Raw genomic sequence first — 22,452 nt, forward strand, 5'->3', positions numbered from 1 at the left:
CAAAACTATATCGGAACAGGCATCCGGATAGTTTATTTTCCAAGAACCCGTGAACACAGCTTCGCCAAGTCTTTGTATATTTTCTCTGAAAAATTTGAAGAAAAAGCCCTGTATCATAACCTCATAAACAAACACATTCACTATCATATATTGTTAAGAAGTGTCTAGCTGTGCTAAACCCCGCCCTTTTTATTTGTGACTTCTGTTTTCATGTGTTTGAAAGCAAAAAAGATGCGATTTTGTTGATTTTGTCAGCAGATTGATAAGAAAAATAGAAAGACCTTCGGTCCCACGATTGGAAAATGAGAATCTTTGATCTACTTAAGAAGGAGAAAATAAGAGAAAGAATGTTGAAAATACTTCAGAAAAGTGAACTAGGTTCTGGATGGAGGAATGTAATCTCGAGGATGTTCATTTGGACCACTAGAAGTATGGAGACATATGAGAATCTAGATGTTATGAACTTGCTGTAATGTTTTTTGGGGAGTCTAATAAAGAAACTTCCAATTGACTTGTACAAAATCAAATCAAGGAGAGTACTGGTTTGACCGTCATTGTTCCATTGAGGTCAATTAAGTATGATTGAGACATTTGAAACTTAAGAAGGGTATCTTGAACTTTTTAACTCCCATTTTCCCATCAATCACATTTCCATTTATTGCCAGATTTCTGATAATGTAACTGATAACAGAGAAGGGAGTGACTCTCCGCTCGGAGAAATCAGAAAGTCAGAATTTTTAGTTTGATTGATTTCATTCTAAACTACGAGTAAGCGGACAATACATACAAGAGGATTATTAAGTAGATTATGTTTTTTTTTCAGCGAGATAATGATGTGATGTCAGTGAAATTACTATCAAAGAACCAGATAATGAAATAATAGTCTACGAATACTTTCAGCTGGGCGGTCATGAGGTCACACATGATTCAAAATCTGACTGGAAGACTAAAACCGAGATGAAATCGTTTGCACCAGAAAATAACAATACTTGTCAAAACAGTTTTAGATGTTTTTACTGTATATTAAAAACTTAAAGTGTGTGTCACGGTGTCACAGAATTTCCAATGGTTTAAAGGTTTTATTTGGGGACTGTAGAACGAGCGAATAAAAAGTTTTCTGGTACACGTTCGATCTAGAGATGGATGGCTCGGCAAAATATTTGTATCTCAGCTTTACAGGATTTCAACACAAAGTGACGTGTTTCCCGGGATTTTTCACAGGTAATTCACGATGGAATACGAGCATACCAAAACTTTTTTCACCTTACCAAAAACTTTTTTTCATCTACAAAACATATTTCATCCGCAATCGCACCACAATAATTTAAAAAAAAACATTCTGAAACCAAACTTCCAAAAACTATTATTGTTGCATATGTGTTAATCTATCAGTGTTGGGTATTAATCACAAGTTAACTATTTCTGAACTTCACCGGAACCATTCTTAAAGGTCACATTTAATCACTTGTTCCTGTTCTCAAATAGTTTCGGTACTTTGGTTACAGTTGTTTAGATGATTCACTACTGTACTTACTTTACTACAGTAATATGCTAACTACTGAAAAGCCGCCCCAGAGACATTTATTTATCCCACGGATCTCTGAACTTTGAGAAGAAAAATGTGTTTTATTCATATGATTTCCTATCAAACAATACTGTACTCAACGTACCAAAGTCTCATTTCTTGTTATCAGTTGAGAATGAATCAACAAGCAGACAATGACAACATTTCAAAAGGAACTTCTCACGGAGGGAGTCCGGAAACTTTGACGGGCAGTGTCGGGAGTAAATCCTCTTTGTTATCAATAACGGAATGGGCAGTGAAAACGTGATATATTACAGAAAAGCTTTTTATATAAAAGCAAACTCGAAACGAGATAAACTCACATTTCACTTTAATTCACGGATCATTTCTTCAGTTAACTTGATTTCTTTCAGGTGTCAGATACACTAGAATCGAGATAATGGATAAAGTGCCAGAAGAAGTGAGAAACTATTTGATGGAAGCTCATCAATTGGCAGGACAAGTTAGTTCTTAAACTCTCTTTCTTGGTATAATATTTCTATTATTCTTCAGTGGTCTCTTCCCAATAATCGAGGAGATCATACAAACTCTGAGGCAACGGAAATCAACTCCGTAGCAATAATAGGAAGTGGAACAATGGGAAAAGCAATGGCTATTTGCTTCTGTTTGGCTGGTTTGGATACTTTTCTTGTCGTTAGAAGTGAACAGGTAAGGCTCAGAGGTCTCTTCTTCAACACAATATTGTTATGCTCAGAAATGTCTAAAAGAATTAGAATCAATGTATGCAACGGAGAAGGCTTTCAAAAGATTGAATGATGCTAGAATCGAGAAAATAAAGAGTAAACTTCGCATCACTACAGATTTAGAGAAGTTGAATGATGCTGATCTGGTATGTTGCCCACATAGATGTTCAGTATTTCCATATGACTTTTTCAGGTTATTGAATCGGTTTTTGAAGATTTGAAATTGAAGAAAGAATTGTTCACAAAACTTGATAAAATCTGCAAATCTTCATGTATTTTTGGAACGAATACATCTAGTTTTAATCTAGACGATGTGAGTTTTGAATTAATTTATATTTCTAACTTTCAAAACTTATAGATCTCAAATGTTCTCAAAGATCCATCGAGACTTGTCGGTCTTCACTTCTTCAATCCAGCAAATGTAATCAGATTGGTTGAGGTTGTTTATGGATCAAAGACATCTTCAACTGCCATTGCAACGGCCTTCGAAGCATGCGAAACAATCAAAAAGCTTCCAGTTCTCGTTGGAAACTGCCCATCTTTTGTGTTCAATCGTTTATTGCATGTATATTTCAATCAGAGTCAGAAACTAATGTATGAATACGGATATCTGCCACATCAAATCGACAAGATCATCACTAACTTTGGATTTCTGATGGGTCCATTGACAGTAGCCGACATGACTGGATTCGATGTGATGGAGAAATTAAAGAAGGAAAATGGAATTGAACCAAATGAACTTGAAAAAGAAATGTGGAGACAAAAAAGATATGGAAGAAAGACAAGTTAGTTAATACCTCGTCATCAGAATATCTAAACTTCTTATTTCAGACAAAGGATTCTACAAATACGACGAGAAAACCCAAAGAAAAGAAGTTGATTCTGAAATGGAACAGATGATTCGTCATTTCTCTCAAAACGCAAAACCAAACATTCAAATCTTGAATGATCAGGTAAGCCCCTTTCACTAAAACTCATCTTTCTCATAATTTTCATTTCAGGATCTAATCAATTTCATGTTGTATCCAACTATAAATGAAGGATTTTTGTGCATTGAAGAAGGAGTTATCAGTCATGAAAGTTTGATTGACATCATGTTGTAAGTGTCATTTTCTGATTTTTCTCTGTTATCAAATTCATGTTTTCTTTCAGTATTCTCGGATTCGGTTGGCCAATTCACACGGGCGGTCCAATGAGATTCGGGAAAACAGAAGGAATCGAGAAGGTTGCGAACACTTTGATTCATTGGAACTCATTGGAACCTAATGATCATGTTTATATGGTTGCAAACAAATTAAAAAATGTTGATAAGAAGAATATGTCATCGAAATTGTAAACAATGAGGAAGTTGCTCACTCTTATATTTCACCGTCAGAACCTGCTTCCTTCTTCTCTTTTCTCTTTTCCCTTTTTCTTACTCCTTCACTCCATTTTTCTTCTTCTTTTCACCTAAAATTTACTTTCAATAAACGAATATTTTTGAGACATTTTTATTTGAGTTAGTTTACAGATCACTTCAGAACCTCTTATCTTATCATAGGAACTATGAGTTTCAGTAATATTCCATCTGAAATTGACAGAGCTGTTGAGTAAGTATCTATATCCAGTTCGGTTTTGAAGGAATATTTTTCAAGAGATCAGTTGAAAAGAACTCTGGAAAATATACGTAGGGGAGCAGATGCGGAGACTCAAGTCAAAGAATTAGTGAATGCAATTCATAACGAATGGATGTCAAGAGCAGTTCAATATGCGAAGCAACATGAAGAAAATAGCAGAAGGGTCAAAGAGGAATTTGAGAGAAAGTTGGAAGCAGCAAAAGCTGAAAATATCAAACTTAGACAACAACACTCAGCACAATTGCATGCAATCCGTTCCATGATGACAAATCATTTGATGTTTGCGGAATTACATCCAGAAGTGAGATTTGAAAAAACGTTTTAAACTGGTCACTCATTTCAATTACTTTTTCAGAAACTCATTGAGCTCTGTGGCAGTTTTTGTTCAGTTTTGGGAGCTATGCTCGAACAACATGAAGACGTTGAAGTGTCGAAAAAAACCCAAGACGACGTGAATTTGAAAATTGCCATGATTCTTCAAGAAAAGGTACATTTCACTTTAGGAGGTTGAACTCATTCATTATTCAGAATGCTGAAAATGCATCTACTCAAGGACGAAAGATCACAGAGTATCTTGATTATAAGCTTTGTTCTGGAAACTTTCCAGTGTCTTCTAAAAATTTGAATGAAATTGACAATGAAGTCAGGAAACTGAGAAATATTCTTCATCAAATCCAATCATCGATTATTCATTTGACACCTGTAAGTGTAAAAAAGTCAAAAGATAATCCAACAATTCTTAATTTTGAAGGAACATTGGGATCAGGAAACAGCCAATTCCATCGCTAATTTGAAGTCTGATTTGAGAGAAACTACTGGAAACTTGTTGCAACTTTTAGAAGAAACCGAAACGGATCACAAAGCGAAAGTTGATGAAAAATTCATTCTGAAAATATGTCAATAAGAGGTTCCGGTTGTTTTCGCTATTCTGAAACAATAATATTTCAGTTTCAGTGACTTAAAACAATTTTTTGCTAATTGACATAAATAAAAATGTTTGTCTAACACGGATTTACAGAAGATAACAAATTCCCTGAATTGGTTACTGTAGTCCCACTGGTAAATTGTGTTTCCGAAACTCTATTTTGAAATAAGAATATCTAAATGATAACTCATATATGAATATACTCGGTACCGCCCGACACGATGTTTTCTTTCGGTCAATTCGTGCCAGTCTTGTGAAATGATTCACCCGGATAAGCAAATATACTTCATCACTCCTTTTATAGTCATCTCTCTTCTTACTTCACTTCATTTCCCAAATAGAAATGCAACTTTTTCTTCTTTTCGTAACTGTTCTCATCCCTTTCTGCTCTTCTCAAACCACTCGTAACTGTTATACTTGTGCGAGTTCTGACTTGAAAGACAAATGGTATTTGACTGGATTGGCACCTGTTCCTGACGCTTATTTCACTGGAAGTTGTTCGAATAGAGCATCTTCATCCACTAGAGAATCTTGTTCTGGACCTTGCCTGACTATGGTTTTCGAAAATCCAGATGAAATCGGATGTTAGTTTTTCAATGATTATAAACCAAAAACTATCCTAATTTCAGCGTCTCAAACTCCAACAACATATGTCGTCCGTGGTTGTCATCGTACCCTCACAAACTCAGTATCTGACAGAATAACCAATAATGGAGGCGACTTTTGTGAGCTGGATAACACGTATCGAATGGCTGATAGAAGAGGAAATGTTGTGAATGTTCGAATGATGAGTTTGTTGTGTGGAGATCAAGAGTTATGTAATGACATTGAATTCACTCAAACCGATTTTATGAGTGGAGTTACTTGTGCAAATCAGACAAATAACAATCGTGAGTGTTCATCTTTGTCTTAAAATATCAAATTAATTTTGTTTTTAGTATTGAATAGTACTCCACTCAATTGCTATGAATGTACACCAGCTGAGGGAGACAATTGTCACGAATCAAAATGCACCAAGAAGTACTGTATGAAACAACAAATCAAGTTAGACGGTGGATTCCAAATGACAAAAACCTGCACAAATGTCAATATTCTTGGATTAGACAACTCGTGTCAAACCTATGACGTGTTTACTAATCCAGGCGGCGTTGCAGTCAAAAGTCAGTATACTCAGTGTTTTTGTAAAGATAAACAATTTTGTAATTCTGGAATCTCCTATTCTGTTCTCTTCTCCTCAATTCTTAGCATCTGGTTCAGTTCTCGATTTTTGTAATTCCTTTTGTTTTGTTTTCATTTTTCATTTTTCAATGTATCATAAATTCAATAAATTAATTTCAAGATCATTAGAGAAATTCCTAGCATAAATTACACGTTTTGGCGCACAATTGGTATCGAACATCGTCGTAAAATGGAAGAGTGCAGAAACCATTTTGAGAGTAAATATCACAACGTGGGTGTTTGTCCTCGCACTTTAACGGCTTCAATGTTGTATTTGGGATCAGCTCATCCTGAATTTCACTAAGTTATTCAATGTATACACCTGATAATTGCAACTAACGTCTTCATCAATCATCCTCGTGTATGAACAAAGTCTGCACGTCTTCTGACACGATTTTATCATCATTTGTTTGTAAAATGGGTTCTTACACATTCCACGCTGAAACATTCAAATACTATAATAATCTTCAAGAGATCATACTCACTCTTCTATTTCCTTCACAGCTAGTAACTGTTGCTACATCTTTACACGTTGTTGCAGCAACTCCTTGGTTACTGTACTGTCCTCCACGTGTACCACATTGACCTAATCTATTCAATTTCTCAATGTCAGTTGCAGTGAATTTCATATTATCTTCCAATCGGACTCCCGGTTTCAGTGGAATCATAGTTGCTAAACGAACTTGGCGAGAGGTATCAACTCGTCCAAATGCATATCCATCATAATGCATTATTGATTTGTAATCATACGAATCAGGGAATTCAACTTGATTTTGTTGGAGTTTATCAAAGTTTACTGAAATTAGTCAGGGTCAAAACCCATACTTTCCAAATCGAAATCTTACTCATTTGTCCTGGAATAACATTTGAGTAATCCACTCGAATGAATGAATCCCTATCAGGTCTCTGATGTTCATGCTCGAATCCAATTGCATGCATCATTTCGTGCCAGATGATATAATCAGCAATACAGTCAGCAGCCAATGAAAGTGTTTGTCGTCCACCAATTTTACCAACATAAGAATAACATCCATCGAGTGGAACAATGAAAAGATAGTCGTTTTGAGTTGTACGATCAACAAATTTAAAGCAGGACATCTTTTCAAAATAACGGAGGGATGATATGAGTATTTTCTTTCTGAAAGTTTCGAAATGAACTTTTGAAACATTGAAATTTCTCACTGATTAGCTGAATATTGAGGAGATATTACAAAGGGTACTGTATTCTTTTCCCATCGATTCATCGAATTTCCTTTGATTGAAACTCCACGAATTGTTAGATCCGAATCTTTTGAGTTTTCGTATCGAAGCAATTGAGCAGGAGTTAGGACTAAAACGGAGAGGGAATACGGTAGTTTTCAGAATTGGGAGTTCAAAACTCACGCATATCACCAAATACCGTATGCTCTTTATTCTCATTTGAGACAAGTTCTTGATTAATTTCCCATGATTGTTTGGCAGCAATAGAGTATTCACACAGATATGAAATGACTATAAAAAATAAAAACACGGACATTTATTGTTCGAAATGACGAACAAAAGAGTCTTCCAAAGATGCCATTCTAGATTTTATACCATTGGACAATAGGAAAAGAAATCGGCTGAGCACACATACATATTGGGGAGTGGCTCTTTTTATTTGCTCTGTAACAGAAGAAAGGATGTAATTGTTTCAGACTTTGGAGGCGCATTTTTTGGATTTCGGGGAAAGTTTAACAAAAAATGAATGTTTGATCAAGAAATAGAATAATTGAAAAGTCTGAAAGGATATGTACAAATTCGTTTCTTTTTTGAATAATTTATTTTATCAACAACGGTAACAACTTTTCAACAGTAAGAGCTACCGGGAATGGGAGTGAGAATTGGAAAACGTGAAAGAAGAAAACAAATTAAAATATGTAACAAATTATTTGGATGGAACTTTATCTTTTAACTGACGATTTCCACTCGATCAATCTTTGATTTATCAATAAAAATCCATCGTTTAACTGAAATACTATTTTCAAAAATAATTCGATGAAAGAAAAACTACCAAATTTATTGCATCCACACTTCGAGCCCGTCGCAATGAAATTTCCGAGCTTAGCACCACAAGAATGGCTGGCTGAGCAGGTACTTGCGGTGATATTGAGCCATTCCATTGGTTCAATAAGATACTTCTGGCAGGATTCGGTCAACTGGGGATGAACCAAATTGTCACTGTTGAAGATTACCTTACGGCACTGCCGGCATCTGTAAATTGGTTGGATGAAAAGTAGTTTGAAATGACTTGGTCTACTTGAAACGTGTCTTCGTCCGATCATCGATCACGGGTTGTCTCCAAAGAGTTTTTGAATCTGCATCCAAAACACCAGGGATATCAAGACTCAGATTTTTGTATTTTTCCACAATAAAATCCATTTCGCATCGTTCCCAAATTTTTAACTGTGCCAGGAATCCTGGGTTCGGTCTCAAAATTGTTTATTTAATTTAATTTTTTGCCATTTTTTGAAGTTACCCAATAGTCTTTCTTACACTTGCAACCATTTTCAAAGCTTTTTCCATTGACCACTTATTCTTGTACATCAGAAAAGCAGCACAAACAGAAACACTCCGGGAAACGGCAGCGATGCTGAAAATGTTTATCAGTAGTTCAGCCTGCTGTTTCGTTTTTCATACCAGTGGACTACTACGTTTTCTCCTTTTTCTACTCCTTCTTCGATATATGATACAGCTTCTTCCAGTAACCCATTAGAAAGAATTGGTTCATTCGGCATATCTAGGAGGTACAAAAACTTGTAATCTACATTTTCTATATGTTTTTTCTCTGGGATTGGTTCAGTTTCCAAAGTGAGTACTCGTTTGATCTGAAAAACATTGGTTCTAATAAGTCTTCTCCCAGATTATTGAAGATTTTACCTCATTTTTAACAAATTCTTGCTTATTAGTGGGGCCGATAATCATGGGAAGTTGGGCCAAATACAAATGTTCAGTTATTTTCCACATTGTCTCCTGATTCTATGAAATCTTTTTCGAGGATTCACATTCAATATTGAATCTTTTATTCAATTTAATGAAAAACCAACTTTTATAAAACTCGCATTTGTCGGCTGTGCGAGAGAGCGCGTTTGCTGAACGCTCCACGTGGACTTTGGATAAATTCTACCAAATATGGTGATTTTGTCAATCACTCTACAAGAGTTTGTTCTGTTTTTCTAGCTTTGAAATAGTTTTCATTTGAAATTGCTTTGTTTTATTTTTTCTTCTTTCATTCACCAGTGTAATGCGTAATCCATCAGAAATTAAACGAGGTCATTGCCACTTTTTCTTTCTGCGTTACACCGCTCCTCCTCGCATTGCCTGGACGAGAAAGATGCATGAGCGTTCTGCGTCTCTTCTGCTTTTCCTGCCACACTTACAGTACCCAAACTGCAAAACTGGGAAGTAGGCAGCGATGTGACGGCGATCGCTTTTCCTAAAACGAATGTGTTCCGATAAGGAAATCATAACAGTTTTACACTTTGTCTCGTTCTCGTTCGGTATTGTCATAGTGAAATAAGACGGAATTATCCTTTTTCAAACTACTCCTCGCCTTCCAGTTGATTGGATACATCTTCGTTTTCAAATCAGATACAGATTGTTAAGTCTTGTTCTTTTTTTCCTGTGATACGTTGAAAGATGCAATCTTTTCGCCATTTTCTGTATAAGTTAGGGGCTACTTCTGAAACTTGAACTGTTTAGTTCTATAAAAGTTTTCCAGTATGTGTGAGCTCCATCGTTTCCTATCTTCTCTCGTTCTTGCTCACTTGTAGTGCCTCCTACGGATCTCATGCTCATGCTTTCATGCTCACTCGTCGTCTATCGATTCTGAAGGCCACGCCTCTTAATTTAGTTGTGTTGGAAGGAAAGCCTTTTCTATGCATGTCTGCATCTTCTCTCGCGCACTCTCTTTGTTTTCTGTATATTCTGTTTCAAGTTTCAACTTCACCGAAAATGTTTGAACGCGATTCAAGTATCGAAGTTTTCTGTCTGGTTAGGACATATACTTGTTCCTTTTTCAAAAAATAATATTTTTTGTGGAATAATACCACATCGCTGGATCATAATACCTGTGAAAGCATAATACAGTACTTATGTGTATTCCGGGAGTATCAGTTTTCTTCTTGATTTTGGTTTTTAGTTTTTCATATTGCTGACCTAAATGTGTTCGTTCGAACAGATTCTGATGCGTTTTTAAACTCGATATCATTACGACGTTCAAGTAAACAAATAATTATAGTCGTTTTTCAGCCATGGTTAAGCCACAAGGAGGGACAAAAGCTTCGAAAAAGGCTCAGCCGCCAGTTTTGTCTCATGAATTCGTTATTCAAAATCATGGAGATATTATGTCCTGTATCATTATGGTATTCATCGTTGGATTGATGTTTCCATTTACTAACTCAATCTCATCGGTGTTCATTGCTCCTCAATACAACGGTACTTATGTCGTAGAAGCAGCTGGAGAAGGAGGCCAAGATCGTGAAGTTTATGGTTATTTAAGTGGTCTTTTTGACTTGCCAGCTGTTTTTTTCTATTCGATTTGCTGGATCGTTGTTCATGCTGTTGTACAGGAGTATGGTCTTGATAAACTTACAAAGAAGGTGAGGGCACAATTTTGTTTCTTATAAGCAGTTTTTGTTTGAGAATTTTTTACCAGTATATTTTTTTCAGACTCATCTTTCGAAGGTTTCCACTTTCAAGTTCGGAGAGTCGTTCCATCAGCTTTTCTTTGTCGCGTATTCTCTCGGCCATGCTCTCTTCCTCATCTCTGAACAACTAGAAAACTTCATTGATATCAAAAGGTAAGTGTGAATTTTCAAAACCAATATGCATTCAATCATTTCAGAATTTGGCTTGGATATCCAGCGGAACATCGAGTTATGACCGCTTCTTACAAGATCTTTTTCCTTCTGCAATTGGCATATTGGGTTCATCAATTCCCAGAATTCTACTTTCAAAAGCTGAAGCGCGAGGAAATCCGCCAGAAGACTGTGCAAGCCTTTGTTCACATTATTTTTATCTCAGCTGCCTATTTTTTGAACTTCACCCGTGTTGGATTGGTACTCATCGTTCTCGAGTACTTCACTCAGTTGGTTTTCCATATCGCACGCCTTGCTCATTTCCTTGGACGCAAAACATTCTCGGCTCCTGCGTTCCAAGCGTTCAACATTATCTTCATTTTGGCTCGATTCTGTTCCGTGATTCTAGCAGTTATGACTTTCTGGTATGGCCTCCGTCAAGCTGAACAGCCGTTCATTGACTATTCTGCTGGAAACTTCAACACAGCTGTCCTGAGATTGAATATGCTTCTTGGAGTCGTTCTTCTCCAACTCTATCTTCTTTACTCGTTTGTCGCTTACCATTTGGGACGATTCCGTGATAGCGCCGCAAAGAAGGAAAAAAAGAAGGCTAATGTTGCAGCTTCTCAGCCCAAAAAAGAGAAAAAACGACAAGACTCGGTAAGTGAAAAGAAAGTTAGACTACTGTATTCAAGACCACCGCTATGTGCAGTTGGTCCCCGTCTCAATATACTTCCCTCGTTATTTCCGTCTCAATAACTAAAATTTTCAGGAAAGCGACTCGAAGAAAAAGAATTAAGCAACTGCTCATGGCGACTTCCTTCCTCTCTCCACTCTTCTCTTTTTTCACTCGCCTATCCACCTTTTAAACTTGTGTATTTCTCTGAATGTAATTTATTGTTCGTAGCACCAAAACAGTATTTATTTAAACTTTTCGTTTGGAATCAAGAAGTGATACAAGTTCGTTCCAGTCAATCAAATCCCAACTTTAGTCACTGTCTCATTAATTGTGATTCTTCTCCTTTTTTAACATTTTCGGTCTGCATTTTCATTTTCTCATCCCGTCTTTTCTTCATGTGGTCTATCGCTTTCCTTTCTTCTTTCCTATCAACTATCTTCCACTGTTTCCTGTTCGGAGAATAGTTTTAATGAAAGTCGCCATTTTTACAGCATTATATTTACTTTAAACATGTTTCAGATCAGATACCCAACTATTTAGTAGTTTCCTCGAATTAAAAAAAAACAACGTCAATTCAGAGAATGGATCAGTGGGACCGCCGCTGTCGTGTGGCCACTTGTACAGTTAACAACTGGGCGTTGGACTTTCGAGGAAACTATGAAAGAATCGTGAAAAGTAGGAATTCAACTTACTCATCGTAGTAAAAAGATATTCAGCTTCAACAAAACATTATCCAATCCCATAAAATTATTTATAGCTTGCTCTGAAGCATCTGAACTTGGAGCTCGTATACGATTGGGTCCTGAGCTTGAAATTCCTGGTTATGGATGCGCTGATCACTTTTTTGAACTTGATACTGAAAGACATTCATGGGAAATGCTGAGCAAGTTGGTGGAAAAAAGCAAAGAATGGCCGAATCTGCTGGTTATCACTGGATTACCAACACGATTCCGTGGGCTATTATATAACTGTGCAGCCGCATTCAAGAATGGGTAAAATAAATTATATTTCCAAGAATAGTTTCCAACAAATTGTTGCAGGCGACTTCTATTCATTCGTGCAAAAATGGGGCTGGCAGATGATAATGTTTATAGAGAATCAAGATGGTTTGTCAAATGGACCGAAACATTCAAGCACTATCAGATGCCATTAAACTCAGAATTTTACTTTGAACAGGTTTGATATTACTTGTTAAATTCTGTAATTGGACAACCAAATATTATTGAAGAGCTATGTTCCTTTCGGTGACGGAATACTCGAATCTTCTGACAATGTACGTGTTGGTTTCGAAATTTGCGAAGAGTTGTGGTCAGCACGCTCAACAAATATCAGATTATCTGAACAAGGCGTTGATATAATGTGTAATGGATCAGGAAGTCATCATATTCTCGGAAAGTCAAATTACCGTATTAACCAACTCATTCTTGGGTCATCTGCAAAAGTTGGCGGGGTTTATCTATATGCAAATCATCGTGGATGTGATGGAGATCGAGTTTATTACGATGGAGCGTCGACAATTGCACAAAACGGAGATTTGTTGGCACAAATTCATCAATTTGATATTGAAGATACCGTTAGTTTCAGGATTTTATGTGTTCAAAAAATAATATATTTCCAGTGTGTTACCACGGCCATCGTAGATTTATCTGATAACTCTACCTTCCGTCAAATGAAATCAAGTAATAGAGGAAATGCATCAGATCAGATAACCGTGGTTCCTATAAGATTTGAAGGAAATATGATTGGAGGTGTGAAGTTCAATGAGAAATGTACCGAACCAATTACAAGTATGTCTGAAAATAATGCGAAAAGTATTGGAGAGATGAATTTTCAGATGTGGAAGAACTCCAGCTGTCACCTATTGCTGAATTGTGTCATGGGCCACCAGCCTATCTATGGACTTATTTAAGAAGAAGTGGAATGGTAAAGTCTCAAAATAGCGTTGACCATTCTAATATTATTGTTTGTTTAGGCTGGATACTTCATTCCACTTTCCGGTGGACAAGATTCATCTGCAGTTGCAGCAATGGTTCGATTGATGTGCGAGAAAGTATGTGGGGCTGTCAAAAGAAGACGAGAAACTGATGGTAAGCTCATTCAGTTTGAATCATTCAACTCTGTTTGTGATTTAGGTGGAGACGACCCGGCTTATTATTTGGGTGGGAAGAAGGTTGTAGAAGATCCTGCCGAGCTGTGTAATCAGGTAACTTAAACATAAAGTGGTAAAATTGGTTGGCGCAAAATGTATTTATTGAGCACACAAAATGACCTAAAGTTGAGAAATCCGCTCGCGGAATCAGCGTTGAAATTAACGGCGGTGTCCATCCTCGAAGAAGACTCCTCCATCGAGAGCACAGTATTTTGGACAGACTCCCTTCTCTCCTTGACGACCATCTTTTCCTGGTTGTCCTGGATGTCCTGGTTGTCCATCTCTTCCTGGTGCTCCTGGCTCTCCGCTGGCTCCCTTCTCTCCTTGACCTCCTGGAGTTCCATCCTTTCCTGGTTCTCCAGCTGGTCCACGTGGTCCTGGCTGTCCTGGTTGTCCTGGCTCTCCTGGTGCTCCTGGTTGTGGCTCTCCGTTGCTTCCGTTCTCTCCTGGTGGTCCAGCTGGTCCTGGCTTTCCTCCTGGTCCTGGTGGTCCGGCTGGTCCCTTGTTTCCTGGTTCTCCATTTGGTCCTTCTGGTCCTGGTGGTCCTGGTGGTCCGAGTGGTCCCTTGTTTCCATCTGGTCCTGGTGGTCCGGCTGGTCCTGGTGGTCCCTCTGGGCATGGCTTGCATGGTGGTGGAGTGATTGGCTCACATGGCTCCTTTGGTGGTCTTCCTGGATTTCCGTTGAGCCCTGGAGCTCCTGGCTTTCCTGGTCTTCCGACTCTTCCTGGAGTTCCTGGTGGTCCTTGAGCTCCTGGAAGACAGCATCCCTCGCATTGCCCGTTTCCTTCTCCTGCTTGACGGGCGGTACGGTTGTGAGCCATCATGAGGTCTGGGATACGGTTGACTTGAGAGTAGAGACGTTGAGCTTCGGATTTGCACTCAACAATGTCGTTGTGCATAACCTTGCGAGTGTGGTGGATGTAGTTGTACATGATTGGAAGAGTCACGCACACTGAAAGAAAATTTGGTTGAATATATAATATGAAATATTTTGTTACCTGACAGCACCGCAATGGTGGAGAAAGTCAAGGCAGCATAGCCGACAAAACGGTAAGCTTTGATGCGCGAGTCAATGTCCATGACGAGAAGAGAAGACCGTCGAATGGTGAAGTTCCATGCCCACCACTACACTTTTATACGACCTAACGACTACTTTCACTTTCGGTTACTTTTTCGGTTTGGCTTTTGGTTAGGTAACATCATCACAATCATCACGATTTCGGTACACTATTTCTTCAGTCTTCCTGCAAAAAACGGTACGCGCGAACTGTGTAATAGAAAGAGAAAGGATGGGATGATTTTTTCCTAGGAAAAAGGAAATGATAGTGGTTTGGTTGGCAAGGACAGTTTAGATAGAAAGAAGTTTTAATTAAACTTGACATTGTGAAGTAATGAATCGTGGTTTTTTGCAGGTGCTATTCACGTGCTACATGGCTAGCGAACATTCATCTGATGAAACGAGAAAATGTGCGGAAGGACTTGCTAAAAACGTAAACAGTAACCATAGTGGGTGAGTAGATAATTGTTTTTTAAACGAAGAGATATCGAGCCAAGAAGTTATATCTAAAAATAAACTTTCAGGATCTTCATAGATACTGTGGTCAGCTCTATTCTTAAAGTCTTCAATGTAGCATATGGTTTTATGCCATCTTTCCAGGTAATATAATTTCCACTCACATTATGAAAAAACTATGTTTGCAGAGCTCCGATAACCGTGAAACGATGGCTCTACAAAATATTCAAGCTCGTATCAGAATGGTTCTTGCTTATCTTTTTGCTCAACTCGCACTTGTATCTCACAAACGCCCTGGAGGGCTTCTTGTATTGGGTACTGCGAATGTTGATGAAAGTCTCGTCGGATATCTCACGAAATATGATTGCTCATCTGCGGATATCAATCCAATTGGTTCAGTTAGCAAAAGAGATTTGAGGCAGTTTTTGGAAATTGCATATGAAAAATACGGAATGACTGCTCTTCGAAGTGTGATTGATTCAACTCCAACTGCAGAGTTGAGACCATTGGTTGATGGAAAAGTATCACAAACGGATGAAGCTGAAATCGGATTGACTTATGATGAACTTTCGGTTATCGGAAGACTTCGTAAACCCGGGGGAATGGGTCCGTACGCAATGTTCTTAAAGTTGTTGACACTTTGGGGAGACAAGTATTCAGTTGAAGAGGTGAGCTGTTTTCAAGTTTTAATTCTTTATTAATGTTCTATTCTCAGGTCGAGGACAAAGTTCGTAAGTTCTGGTGGCGTTATCGTGTCAATCGTCACAAAGCAACCGTCTCGACGCCAGCGATTCATGCTGAAAACTATAGCCCTGATGATCATCGAAATGATCATCGACCATTCCTGTATCCTGATTTCTCTTATCAGTTCGAAAGAATCCGTGAGAAGGTTGAAGAGCTAAAAAAGAGCAACTGATTTTCTTATTTCTATGTGCAATTTTTATATTGAATTGATTCTCGCATGCAATAAATTAGATGATTATTGGTATTTATTTTATTGCAAAGAATTCTCAAAAAAAAAGGAGCGTGGTCATCACGTTTTTCTTCTACATTCGCCACGTCTAAAGTAAATCGTCGTCATCATTCTTTTCGGTGCAGATTTCTATTTATTTCCGAACAATAATGAGTTCAGTTCTGAGCAGTGTTAGTTCAGCGAGAAGATCGATTCGAAGCATTTGGATAAAAGTAATCTCGATTCAATTAGATAACGACTTCCGGATATTTTCAGGATCTATTCTATCTCCGATCGAATCATCCATTCTTCATCCTTATCTTTATCGCCATTTTCCTCGTTTTTTATAATATTTGGTGGCTGAATGCTGTACATATCTCTTTTAATCTGGAATTTCTCTATTTTTGTTTCAGCCGGTTGCATCTGAGCCTCCAAGCGAAACGTCCAAAATCATTGTTTATGATAACTTTCGGTTGACTAAACACAAATTTGTGAGATTAATGGTAGGGGTGACGTGGAAATGTTTGAGAAGAGTAACTGAAATATTCAGATATGTATCCCTCCAACAGTCGTAGACTATCGGTTTTCCTCTGTGAACGATGCGATTCGTCTGACTAATTTAGAGTTTCCTGATTTAGAATTCACGAAAGAGGTTGACAAAGCAAGAAGGAAACTAGATGATGGAGTGATTGATAGTAAGTTTTGTGTTGAATTGAATAGAGAAAAGAGACTGTTTTTAGTTCTAATTCTTTTCAATAAATTGGTCGAAACTGGAAGAGACATTGAGTACAATATTATAAGTCAAAAAGGAGATTTGAATAAGTATAATCAATGTTTTTGAAGATGAAATCAGTCAATCTTCTTTTCAGACATTATTGTATTCATTGTGATAATGAGAGAAAAGAAACATGGGGAAATGCAGTTGAATCACAAGTAATTGTCAACCGTTTCCTCTATTGGGTTGTCAGATCAAGAGGATTCAATCATCGAAGACCTCACTTCCAAATCAGTAATATCTATATTAAAGGAACTGATTCAGATCCCATGTATTCGAAAAGACAAGTATGTTACACATTTCCAGAGAGATTTGAACACGCCTGATCCCATTTCCAGACTGATCTATTCATTACGTGGCTTCTTCTTCTTCCGATTTGCTCTCGACTGATTGATTTGTGGAATGAGGAAAGAGAAAGTGGATTCTATGTAATTAGATCTACAAATTCTACCTCTCAACTCTAATACTTTCAGAAAATGTTTCTATTTCTTCGTGCCCGCAGATTCGAGTATTTCATCGCCAAATTTGTTTTTTGGTACGGAATTTCACTGCTTATCAGTGGTATTGTCTTGGCAGTAAATGTGCTAATCGTAAGAATCAAACAGTCTTCTGAAAGTATTTGAATCATTTTCAGGTGCCAATGGTTTATAGTCCAACATACGTTCCATTTGTTATCTCTTACGCAGCATGTATCACTACTTTTGCTATATTCCTTGCAACTCTTTTCCCCGGATCGCCATTCTTTGCTAAATTCGGTTAGAGGCTTTTGAATATTCACATTTCAAAATAATTTTCCAGTTGGATTACTGTTGATGGCTGCTGGAGAATTTGGATTTGGGAATGTTTATCAAGGGATTACATTCTTTCAACTATCTGTTCGATTCTTTGGAAAAATAGAGAATGATGGATTCGCAGTGGATGCGATATGTCTTGCATGCATGACTGTCAACTGTATTCTGATGATGGCTTTATCCATATACCTCGACACTTTCTTCTTCTCTTACACCCAGGAACCACTCAAATTCTATTTTCTAATTGAACGTGCCTACTGGAAGCCTACTCCGAGAGCTCCGAAAGTTGATCAGTTCTTCATTCAACAAATTCTTACACCACGAGAGGAAAAGCCAGAAGAAAAAGAAAAGAAGCCAGAAGACGGGAAATCTACAGATAAGGTTGATAAGGCGCCGTCAGTGAAAAAGGAACCAGTGGTGAAAGGTCCTCCAAAGAAACCGAATCTACCATTGGTTATTCTGCATGGTATTTGTAAAAGAATCAATAATCAATGGAAAGTGAATCAAGTTAGTTTGACAATTCGACTAGGAGAAGTTACGACATTTTATGGAAATCATGGATGTGGAAGTGAAGAGATTCTATCTATAATAAGTGGACGAATGAATCCAGAATATGGAGAAGTTATGATGGAAAAGTCACAGAGACCTTTGGTGATTTCGATGGCGTTTGATGTTCCGATTGTGAATTATTTCACTGTTGAAACGTATCTTGAGTTTGTTAGTAGAATGAGGTTAGTTATTTTGATATGCGATTGAATTACATTCCACCGTTACAGAGGTGTTTCAATGCAATCTGGTACTCTGAAAGAAATGTTAAAAGAACTTGATCTTGTTAAAGTAGAGGACCGTTCACTAGATCTTCTCTCGACAACTCAGAGAGAACGCCTTCGAATTGCAGCTGCTTTTGCTGGAGAACCAGACATTGTTCTGATCGATTGGCCAACAAAGGAATCATTACCCGATTGGAAATATATGATTCTTCGATTCATTGAAAAACGAAAAGAGAAAAGGTATTACAGTAGGAACGAGAATTTTTGACGATTACTTTTTCAGATCGATCATTATTTCTTCATATGATGCAGAAGAAACAGAGACTATTTCAGACAAAGTAGTTCTGTTGAGTGAAGGATTTGTTGTTATGAATGGATCGTGTGAAAGAATTCAACAATCGTATGTCTTCAATTATTCCCTCTCTCTCAAATATCTTCTTTCTAGAATTGAAAGTGTTTTCGAAATTCGTCTCTGGCCAGTGAATATATTCACAGATGATCAGATTACTGGAATGATCGACGCACTGACATTGGGTGATCCAAGAATGAGAAACGAAGTCAAATTCTTCGAAACACCCAACGGAAAGATTCGTATAACGTTGCCTGTTATTTTCAGAAGAAGGTATTCTTAACTGGGAACCACAGGAAATCTTTTATTTTATTTTCAGCATCAGTTTGATCCTTCAAGAACTTGAAGCGGTGGCTGCACAATATCAAATTGCGTTTATTGAGATAAACAAGCCAAATATACATGATGTTTACACGAAGTATCTCATCGGCTTTTTTTATCGTTTTTTAATTACATTTTAATTTCAGCTCAGTCTATGAACCACGTCAGTATGAACCTCTTGCAAACTATGAGCAACTGAAAGAGTACTATTCGAAACGTAGGTTTCCAGTTTTTCAATCATTTCGATTCGATTTGTTTTTTTGCAGAAGAACGAACGAGCCGAACTATACACTTTTTCAAAAATATGGTCCGAATCTTGAAAGATAAACAGTTTCTGTTCCAAGCAGTCGCTATTTCTGTTCTCTTTTTTGCTCTCGCTCTGCTGACTCTCATCTCTTTTTATGGAACAAAACAACATTGTAAATTAACTCATTAAGTGTACAGTTCACACTAATAGTTGTTTCAGTTACTCATGAGATATCATTCGAATCTCATGACTTTCCAATTACAATATATTGTGATGACTGTTATAAAGAGGAATCGGAACAAGTCACGTTTGTGAAAAAGAGTGGATCACAACAGTTAGCAGATAATCAAGCGGGTATGAAAATATATTCAGGTGTAGATTGAATTGAATGTTTTAAGTTGTCTACTGGAAAAAGAAGTCTGCATTGTCTGACTTGGAGCTAGTTTCTGTGAGTCGTGGAGATGATACATTCACAATGATCATACAGAATTATGTGATGTCTCTAATGGTTTCAAAGTTAACTGGAAAATGTAAAAGTGTCTCATTAGTTTTTGAATCTCAACCGGCCATTCTTCAGATCCGCAAATCAAAACAACTCTTGAGAACGGAAAGTTTCGAGCGAGTAGTACTAAATCTGGATTCTCAACTGTATTCAATGATGTCAACAAGAATCAAGCGGCTATGATTTTGTTCGTTTTTATGATGAGCTCCCAACTGAAACTCAAGATATTTTCAGATCAGAGTCGTATGCATTAATTTATATGTTGGGAGTATTCCAAACATTCGTCTACACTCTTTCCGCAATCCTTCCATTACGATTAGTTTCAGTGAATATGAGGTTGAACAGTCACTTGTTCCCATGGCCTCGTTACTTGTACTTTGGACTTCTTTTCGCTGCGAATATCGCTGTTTTCTTGGTTCTTTCCATAATTCTAATCGTTATAACTTTGATCGCGGGATTCTTTTCAACTAGCACAGCCTCATGTTTCTTGTAAGACGGTTTTTTAGAATTAAATACCTCGACTTTATAATTTTTCAGCAGTTTATTTGGAGCATGGTTCATGTCATATGTATCCACTCTTCCACTAATTTACCTTCTCGTCTTTTCTGTCAATAATCCGATGGCTGTTATTCCTACTGTCATGGCAGTATCTTCTCTTCTTGTCAGTCTTCCCAATATGGTTTCATCGTTTTCTGCCGAAAATCAAATATCGTTACAGGTACGAATCATCTTAACGTCACAACAGAATTTTTCTCTTTTTCAGTCGTTACTCCAATTCGTAAGCTGGGTATGTATGATAAGTCCTCCAACTTCTCTTCAAGTTCTTGCTGCTTTTCTGAATGCTGGAGAGTTTCTTGAAGATAATAGAGGAAGTGAGTTGAACTCTGAAGATATCATCATACGTACATCTCATTCAGCTATCAGAGCACTCATTTTATTCTGTGGTGCTCAGTTTTTAGTCCTCATGGTTTTCGCAGTTTGTGTTTTCCAACCTGGATTCTCTCTCATTCGACAACATTGGTTCACATCTTCTGTATGTTTTAATTGTTTGATATCTCATTCATTTCAATTTTAGACTGCAGTCAAATCAGTATTCGAGAGAGGAACAACTTTGAAGCCAGGTGCTCGAATCAAGAATAGTTTTGTTTTCTCAACTATAAATGGAGGAACAACAGGAGAAACAGGAGGAGAGAAACCATCGATTGGAGATACTCCGAGTCGATCCGTGGCTGGTGGAGAAGAAGTCGAATCGAAAATAAGTTCCGATAACTTAGCAGCAAATTCAACGAGTATTGAAGATATGAGCTATATCACGAACTATGAAGAGCATCTGATTGAGAAAATGTCGTCGATGAAGAGATGGGATAACAATCAAGAGCTTCCAGTTGATAACTCAGCCACTTATTTGTTGGGAGATCAAACGGTATTGAAGAGTTCTCTGCTGAAAACAATTGCTGAAACGAATACAACAGTAAGTATGGTTTAAGAAGGGACTGCATCGTTCCAATGTTTCAGGAACAAGTAGCTTATGTCCCATATACTGAGTGCCTTCCAATCCTCTACACTCCATTCGAACTTCTTGAAAATGTGGCAGCATGTCATGGATTCGAAGTAACTGAAGACCATATCAACTATCTTTTGAATGCTTTCGACATGAAATCACTGGCTACCACTCCAATTAAATTGTTGACGTTAGTTTCAGACATATCATACCACCAACTCTCTTCATTCCTTCAGAGATTCTGATCGACGCATTTTGATGTTACTAACGAAACTAGTGATAAAACCATCAATTGTGATACTTGATCAACTCGAAATGTTCCTTCCTCATCCGAAAATGATGACTGTTTGGGCTCTTTGTGCACGTCTTCGTGCCGATGGAGTCGGTATAATCTACACTTCTCGTAACAATAGTTTTGCTGAACACACTGCAACAAGTTGTGCTCATGTGTATAAATGTCAATTCATGAACACTCATCCATCTGCTTCAATCAAAGCTGGGTGAGACAGAAATGACATAATAAGAGTTACTATTATTTTACTTTTAGAATGGGATGCACTATTTTGGAAGTTGTTCCGAATGCTGAGACAGAAACCGATAAATTACTGAAAATGCTGCTGCTTTCGATGCCTGATGCAACAGTTATGCCATCAGCTAACAAGAATGTTTTATTGAATTTCAGGAAAGATGATGCAGAAACAATGAACATGGTAACTATCAAAACTCTGAAATTTCTCTGCAATTCATATTCAGATCGTTGGAATAATTCGGTCATTGAGTACTTATATTCAATCTTATTCTATTCGTTCTGGAAACTTCGACGAGTTCGTCGCATCAGCATTCGGAAAGTGAACTTGATGTTTTCTCTGAATAAATGTGTTTTCTCGAATTCTTGACTGGTCACCACACCTGCTTTTCTATGGTGCTCTAAAAAATGTCTGCTGGAGTGTTAGTTCAAAAACCCCATCCTAGTTTATTTACTCAAACGATTTAAAGAGACAGACCAGTACGTTATTACGTAGTCACAGGAAATCAATAGAGTTGCACCCGTAAGAAGG

The 22,452-nt window shown here is 37.5% G+C and overlaps 9 protein-coding genes across 9 annotated transcripts; 7 read left to right on the plus strand and 2 right to left on the minus strand.

Moving 5' to 3' along the window:
• Positions 1–1,700: 1,700 nt before the first annotated feature.
• On the plus strand, positions 1,701–3,604 carry GCK72_014349 (uncharacterized protein; the record flags this gene model as incomplete). Its single annotated transcript, XM_003102749.2, has 9 exons — positions 1,701–1,785; positions 1,939–2,027; positions 2,078–2,233; positions 2,280–2,414; positions 2,462–2,581; positions 2,627–3,053; positions 3,100–3,221; positions 3,270–3,367; positions 3,421–3,604. 9 exons carry the CDS (start codon positions 1,701–1,703, stop codon positions 3,602–3,604), a joined length of 1,416 nt encoding a protein of 471 aa, XP_003102797.2.
• Positions 3,605–3,813: 209 nt separating this feature from the next.
• On the plus strand, positions 3,814–4,788 carry GCK72_014350 (uncharacterized protein; the record flags this gene model as incomplete). Its single annotated transcript, XM_053730253.1, has 5 exons — positions 3,814–3,857; positions 3,903–4,185; positions 4,240–4,335; positions 4,413–4,586; positions 4,636–4,788. 5 exons carry the CDS (start codon positions 3,814–3,816, stop codon positions 4,786–4,788), a joined length of 750 nt encoding a protein of 249 aa, XP_053585025.1.
• A 364-nt stretch (positions 4,789–5,152) lies between these two features.
• On the plus strand, positions 5,153–6,082 carry GCK72_014351 (uncharacterized protein; the record flags this gene model as incomplete). Its single annotated transcript, XM_003102682.2, has 3 exons — positions 5,153–5,393; positions 5,439–5,699; positions 5,748–6,082. 3 exons carry the CDS (start codon positions 5,153–5,155, stop codon positions 6,080–6,082), a joined length of 837 nt encoding a protein of 278 aa, XP_003102730.2.
• An 82-nt stretch (positions 6,083–6,164) lies between these two features.
• GCK72_014352 (uncharacterized protein) lies at positions 6,165–9,012 on the minus strand (the record flags this gene model as incomplete). The annotated part of the gene is made up of 11 exons (XM_003102811.2): positions 6,165–6,317; positions 6,368–6,466; positions 6,513–6,823; positions 6,873–7,165; positions 7,210–7,357; positions 7,411–7,518; positions 8,060–8,259; positions 8,306–8,476; positions 8,525–8,638; positions 8,686–8,873; positions 8,926–9,012. 11 exons carry the CDS (start codon positions 9,010–9,012, stop codon positions 6,165–6,167), a joined length of 1,872 nt encoding a protein of 623 aa, XP_003102859.2.
• Positions 9,013–10,298: 1,286 nt separating this feature from the next.
• GCK72_014353 (uncharacterized protein) lies at positions 10,299–11,643 on the plus strand (the record flags this gene model as incomplete). Its single annotated transcript, XM_053730254.1, has 4 exons — positions 10,299–10,646; positions 10,717–10,847; positions 10,892–11,504; positions 11,617–11,643. 4 exons carry the CDS (start codon positions 10,299–10,301, stop codon positions 11,641–11,643), a joined length of 1,119 nt encoding a protein of 372 aa, XP_053585026.1.
• Positions 11,644–12,104: 461 nt separating this feature from the next.
• GCK72_014354 (uncharacterized protein) lies at positions 12,105–14,420 on the plus strand (the record flags this gene model as incomplete). The annotated part of the gene is made up of 9 exons (XM_053730255.1): positions 12,105–12,198; positions 12,281–12,515; positions 12,564–12,699; positions 12,752–13,096; positions 13,142–13,310; positions 13,358–13,446; positions 13,496–13,610; positions 13,656–13,718; positions 14,035–14,420. 9 exons carry the CDS (start codon positions 12,105–12,107, stop codon positions 14,418–14,420), a joined length of 1,632 nt encoding a protein of 543 aa, XP_053585027.1.
• On the minus strand, positions 13,832–14,753 carry GCK72_014355 (uncharacterized protein; the record flags this gene model as incomplete). The annotated part of the gene is made up of 2 exons (XM_003102790.2): positions 13,832–14,625; positions 14,672–14,753. 2 exons carry the CDS (start codon positions 14,751–14,753, stop codon positions 13,832–13,834), a joined length of 876 nt encoding a protein of 291 aa, XP_003102838.1.
• A 311-nt stretch (positions 14,754–15,064) lies between these two features.
• Positions 15,065–16,102, plus strand: GCK72_014356 (uncharacterized protein; the record flags this gene model as incomplete). Its single annotated transcript, XM_003102744.2, has 4 exons — positions 15,065–15,183; positions 15,255–15,330; positions 15,375–15,854; positions 15,902–16,102. The coding sequence occupies 4 exons, from the start codon at positions 15,065–15,067 to the stop codon at positions 16,100–16,102; spliced, it is 876 nt and encodes a 291-aa protein (XP_003102792.2).
• A 206-nt stretch (positions 16,103–16,308) lies between these two features.
• Positions 16,309–22,246, plus strand: GCK72_014357 (uncharacterized protein; the record flags this gene model as incomplete). Its single annotated transcript, XM_053730256.1, has 28 exons — positions 16,309–16,371; positions 16,415–16,507; positions 16,552–16,641; positions 16,689–16,833; positions 16,879–16,960; positions 17,008–17,200; positions 17,252–17,341; positions 17,387–17,503; positions 17,548–17,668; positions 17,712–18,435; positions 18,481–18,714; positions 18,758–18,874; positions 18,920–19,096; positions 19,143–19,241; positions 19,291–19,361; positions 19,411–19,563; positions 19,611–19,745; positions 19,790–19,921; positions 19,969–20,080; positions 20,128–20,382; positions 20,431–20,611; positions 20,657–20,765; positions 20,811–20,926; positions 20,969–21,364; positions 21,409–21,584; positions 21,631–21,894; positions 21,942–22,104; positions 22,148–22,246. The coding sequence occupies 28 exons, from the start codon at positions 16,309–16,311 to the stop codon at positions 22,244–22,246; spliced, it is 4,707 nt and encodes a 1,568-aa protein (XP_053585028.1).
• Positions 22,247–22,452: the final 206 nt, after the last annotated feature.

Source organism: Caenorhabditis remanei, chromosome IV (genome assembly GCF_010183535.1).
Source record: "Caenorhabditis remanei strain PX506 chromosome IV, whole genome shotgun sequence".
Classification (NCBI taxonomy): Eukaryota; Metazoa; Nematoda; class Chromadorea; order Rhabditida; family Rhabditidae; genus Caenorhabditis; species Caenorhabditis remanei.